The sequence below is a fragment of the Galeopterus variegatus genome, unplaced genomic scaffold (genome assembly GCF_000696425.1).
Source record: "Galeopterus variegatus unplaced genomic scaffold, G_variegatus-3.0.2 Scaffold225, whole genome shotgun sequence".
Classification (NCBI taxonomy): domain Eukaryota; kingdom Metazoa; phylum Chordata; class Mammalia; order Dermoptera; family Cynocephalidae; genus Galeopterus; species Galeopterus variegatus.
Genome location: NW_007726336.1, coordinates 148,121 through 153,851, shown reverse-complemented (window position 1 = coordinate 153,851; position 5,731 = coordinate 148,121). Strand labels below are relative to the sequence as shown.

The window sequence follows — 5,731 nt, the reverse complement described above, 5'->3', positions numbered from 1 at the left end:
AAAGCCACCTTGGACATTTGTTTAGATACCCTCCCTTCCTCATGCAGGTTGCAGAGACTCCTTAGTCCTGTGTCCCTAGGTTCTGTCAGGGGAAGGACCCTGGTGCCGTCAACGCTTCTGCTGGCATTCCTTTTTCCTGAATCCCAATGGCAGCACGCCGCTTGCTAGCTGGGAGAACATTGGCGAGTCAAGCTCTGAGTCTCAGCATTCTCCTTTATAAAATGGGCACAGCAATAAAAAAACAAAATTCCAAAACATCCCAAACATCCAAAACAGTGTGATACTGCTGGACCCAGGACAGATTCACCGCTAGGCAGGCCCCCTGGTCATACGCCTGCATCCTACAGGAACTGATGGGAACCGTTGGCCCTCGGGCAACTCCCTGCCCGAGTCTGCTGCTCCCAACTCCCGCTGACTGGCAGCCAGTTCCTGCTGCAGGGTCCCAGCTAATCCCCACAAAAGTAAAATGCAGAATGCTTTAACATCTATTTTTGAACTTAAATTGCTTTGTCTTTTTCATCGAATCAAGTGCAACGGAGCAAAAGTTCTGCGTTTGTCACCAATCCTTTATTGAAACTGGTAACTTAACACACTTTATAATACAACAACAAAAATAATGTTCATTATATACAGCCTTCGTATGGACTATCTGACTATACACAAGGCAGAGTGATAACACAATCTAATCTTCATTATATGTGTGCACAAAAAGACACCAAACAGACAGCATGTGCACATTACAGTGAAATGACATCACAGGTCCAGTGACAATTCAGCATAATACAAAACACACTGATCTACTGCAAATGACATCTTTCTAAACACCCAGCTCTGACTCAGTAGTAATTTACCCAGAGTCTGAAGCAGAGATTGGTTGTGTGGCTATAAGTCTCTTCAGTGAGATAACCTCTGCAGATAAGTTTGCTATCCCCTGCTTCAAGTACAAATTCTCTGGGTCAGAAACTTTGTAACCATTGTCTTTAATTTCAACAACTCCAGCTTTGAAACTATTCTGAGTTTTGCCATTCAGTTCTTTTTGATGCCAGTGCTCCGATTTGAGAGACCAATCTTGAATGCTAGTCACTTGCACTGAGAAAGGAGGGAGGGCAGAATGCACCACGCTAGGGGTGCTATGCTTTTCGAGTTCAAAATGTCCTTTAGATGTCATGTCAACAGGCGAGGAAAGTTTGTGTGTGGCATCGAACTCATTATCAAATGCTTCCACTTTGATCTGCATGGCTTTGGCTTTGATCCGAAGCTTGTGTGGCAAGGCGGAGGAATTCACTTCTGGGACTTTGACCACTGTCGCGTGCACACGTTTAAGTTCAACTGGAGAATGGATGGGGCCCTTGGGCACCTGCTGCTCGTCCTCTCCATCAGATGACTTTCCTACAACACCGTCGTCGGTTTCAGACGTTCTCGGAGAGTTACTGGAGGATCGGTTGGCTTGCAGCAGAGGGGGAGAGTGTGAGTAGCCAGAAAAGGAACTCGCCATGTAGTTCTGATACATGGATGCTGCGTAGGAGCCCCGGTCTTCGCGTGGCTCCCTTGCATAGCTCTCGAGTTCCATCGGCTCTTGCTTGATGATTTGGAACTTGTTTTCAGGACTTCTGCAGCCCCCCTGCACAGGGCTCTCCTGCACGTGGTCTAGGGAGGACACCTCTGAAACGTCAGACACAGAGCTCTGGGGAGAGTGCTTAATGACGGAAACGCAACCGCTGGCCACCATCGCCGGCTCCTGCTCATCCACACATGAGCTGCTCACGCCGGACGTGGACGTCTGGTAGTCCTGGAAGTACACAGCGGCAGAACTACTGAGCTTCTGAATCTCTTGAGCATACGCCGTGGAGCTAATTAAGCCAAACTTTAATTTTAGTGAAAGCAGTTCAGCTTTTAAAGTGGCGTTTTCTTCTCCCAGTGCAATCAGTTTGTGCTCTAAAACCAGGTCATTTAGTCGACGCTTCTCCCGAGATCTCTTGGCAGCTTCGTTATTTTTCCTCCTTTTTTCCCAGTACATAGCATCTTTCTTTTCATCAGGAATGAATTCCCGTTTCCGCCGACATGCAGAAGATTTGTTTTTCCCCACACTTCCTTCATTCAGAAGTAACTCTTCACCTGTGGTCAAGTCTTCGGACACTTCGGATAAAGCAGAATTGAGTGTCATCATCTTGTCCGCGTTGCTACTAGTGTCAGGAGAGGCCTGCTCCTTTTTGATGGTCTGCATTTTTCTCAGCTGCATCAGAAACAACCTTACTCTGGATGTATCGTAGGAGAACAAACTATTTTTCCAGTGTTCTCAAACTCTTTAAGAAGTGTGGTTTAAAATCCATGAATACCCTTCCTTTTGTGCCACTGTCTGGGATAAACGTCAGGCTCTTCTTACTGAATGGGGTAGAGCCTTCTTTGTTACCTGCAACACATGAAAAGAAACATTATTCATTTGATAAATGTTTGTTAGCCAATTACATACAAGGAACTGTGCTGAGCATTTAGAGTAAACAAGCACCGACAAGGCACAGCTCTTTCCTTCAAAGAGTCTGCAATCTCCAAAAGGAAGCAAGTACCCAAATACTGTACTGTAAAGCTGTAAAGGGCAAATCTCCAGGGAGACCTGTCCGCTGGGGACTATGTGTTCCAGGAGGGTTGAAAACCACCACCACCACCAAAAACCAAAAAAAAAAAAAAAAACAGGCTTTACCCAAGGAGAAATAGAGGAAGGCTGGGTTTAATGAGAAGAATGACAGGGTGGGGCATGTGGGTGTGAGGCCATTACAGGAAGGAAATGACAGACGCCTCTGGTTGGTAATTTTCTAAATAGTATTTGCATACTGTGGTGCTTCCAAATCATTTCAGATGGTATTTGTATCACTGCCAAGCAAACATGCTCACCTCTTAAAAGGAACTCTACCAAGTAAACTCATTCAATGGCAGTAAACAAGTTGTGCAATCATATATAGAATAAATATAAATGGAGCGAAATTTTTATTTCCACAAAAACTAAAATAAAAGCCACATTAACAACTGAGTTGTTGGGTTTAACCTGTGCCTTAATGTCAACATAAACCTGCCCACCACGTCCCTGACTACCTGGTGGGCTTATGTCCCAGCAAATTCCACCAGGTGACTCACCACACCTGAAAGAAAAGGATTTTTCTTGATAAAGTTTTCTCTTTGGAAGCATCTGTGCTTATGAGATCAGAAATATTCCCTTATTCTGATTCCTTCAAATTGATTTATCAAACATACAAGATTGAAGCATCCAAAATACTCTTTTTGGTCCTGAAAATTGTGTCATAATAGATTTCAGTTATATAGTAGCTTTAGCGTAAAATAAACAGTTACTATTCAAGGGATTTTTTTTTCTTTTTAAAGGACGGACCATTCTTGAAACTTAAAATTATTTTAAACAGAGAATATAATTATGGAAAGAATTTCTTTCACTTTTACTAATTAGTTTCAAATAAAATATAAGAACTCCAAAATAGAATCATCAGCTAGCTTCCTCTCACACTGATGAAACAGTTATAATATATGAACTTAGTCTGACATTTGCCTGTCAAGGCAAATGAGATTAAATCCCTATTATGTTCCAATGACAGTCTTTTCATGGTGGTTTTTGGATCTGTGTTTCTAGACCTCGTTTCTCTGCCTAATTTTCCAGTTGGTAATACTTTTCATGAGGCAGACGTGCTGCGACAACTGCCCGTTCAGCACCACCTGCCCAGAGTGGCGCTCCATCCTGCCATGTCAAAAAGATTTAATGTTTTTGCTTACGTCACTCTTTCTTTTTTATGCATAGTTTTATAATGACTAATGAAATGAAGTTTAATTTTATCAATTGGAAAAGGCTGACAGCTTCTTTTGTCTTTTCCAGAAGGAACAGAAGGGATGATGTAATAATTTCAGGGTCATAAAGAGTAAGGTTTCATGCCATGTTTTTGTCCATTAAACAGAGCCGACATGTTTAAGGGAACACCCAGTCACAACTTAGAGAAGCTTGTGATTATTAATACCAAGTTTCTGTTTTTTGATACTGAAACTTTAATGAGAAGTGATGGCAGGGACCATGTTATAGGAGGCAGCGATTTTGTAGAAAAGGAATCTATTTATCACTTGGTAAAACGATACTATGTCCTATAATTTCCATTTAGGGTTTGTCTTCTAATACGAAAGCCCATCTTCCTCTATATAGTGAATGGATTCTTTCTTCCAGTTAAAGCTTGTATTCCTTAATTCAGCCAGGTCCTCACCCCTAAAGTAAAGTGAGTGATGAAGCGAAGAGTAAGAGATCCCAGCTGAGGGGGGACAGTTACCCTGATTGTGCTAAAGGTGCCAAATCTCCACTGTATCCTCAGCTACTATTCTTGTTAATTTTTAGTTTTTAAATATCATATGGTCCCTTGCATACTATTATTCTGGGTATTTTCTCCACTTGAGAATCTTTCTCTTCCATCCATTTTCTTATTTATCCCTTCCTTTAAAAAAATCCTGTTCTTTTCACGTTTTGCCTCATTTATTAGCTTTCACAGTAATGCTTTTGAAATGCCCCAGCATTCCACCTGTTTTAGTTTCTCTTCCTAAACTTTTCATGATTTCTCTCCATATCGAGTGAAATGAGAACTTTTTCAACCTCCTGGCCCAAAGGTGTGCACTCTGGGTATGGACCTGGGTGCTGCCAGTGGGGCAGGTGGCCGTGGCCACACAGCGTTGGGACGCCGGCCTGCTTCCACTGCACTAAGTAGGACCATTTATCTTAAAATTTCTTTATCCCAGGCCGGCCCGGTGGCGCACTGCTGCAGTGCACCGCTTGGGAAGTGCGGCGGCGCTCCCGCCGAGGGTTCGGATCCCACATGCAGACCGGTTCCCGCTCACTGGCTGAGCGAGGTGCGGATGCAACGCCGAGGGTTGCGATCCCGTTGCTGGTCCCGGTCCGGTACGGGCGCGACACTGAGGGTTGCGATCCGTTGCCGGTCACAAAAAAAAGACAAAAAGACAAAAAAAAAAAAAAAAATTTCTTTATCCCTTTTTTCCAGGTACTGAAGCACTCCAGGTCCACCTTATCACCTCCAGTGCTCTGTTAGTACACAAAAACGTACAAAAACCCTTACTTCTTTTTAATCTTCTTCCTGTTTGAATTTCGCGGTGTGTCACTATGAAGCTGTGCACACTCTGTCTTGACCACTCAACTGGCAAGTCACCACATACTTACTGTCTCAGGGTATTTTCTGTGATATTTTTTGTCGAGTAATGTGGCAGTGTTGAAGAGTTTCTCAGCACCGCGGGTGACAGAGAGAGGCGCTGATCTCCTGCACTGCGTATCACGTTTGTCTTCTCTGCTCAACTAAACTGCAAATTACCTTGAGGTGGAAATTAAAATATACTTGTAGTCTTCTAGCAACAAACTAAAGATACTGGGTGCTCAACATTTGACTGTAGTCACCCATTTACCTCATAAAAGAGAGTTTTATAACCAGAAAACATTTCTGATGCTCTCTTTATAATTTAAAATTGTGTAAATTCTAAAGATGTTTTAGTTATTAACAAAGCTTCTTATTCATTAATCAGTTTCTCTGACACATATAGAGCACCTACTGTGCACCCACTGGGTGCTGAGCTAGACTCGGGGCCCAGACTGCCCAGACTGCAGGAACTCCCAGGGAGGTGGGAGACAAACGCGGGAGCACAGCTGAGGTGTGCGCACGGAGTTCTGCACACACCAGGCAGGCGCGCG

At 43.4% G+C, this 5,731-nt stretch overlaps 1 protein-coding gene across 1 annotated transcript; it reads right to left on the bottom strand.

The window, feature by feature from the left end:
- Window positions 1-545: 545 nt before the first annotated feature.
- Window positions 546-2,450, bottom strand: NFIL3 (nuclear factor, interleukin 3 regulated). Its single transcript, XM_008566154.1, has one exon. The coding sequence runs from the start codon at window positions 2,237-2,239 to the stop codon at window positions 848-850; it is 1,392 nt and encodes a 463-aa protein (XP_008564376.1). The 5' UTR covers window positions 2,240-2,450; the 3' UTR covers window positions 546-847.
- Between the last annotated feature and the right edge of the window lie 3,281 nt (window positions 2,451-5,731).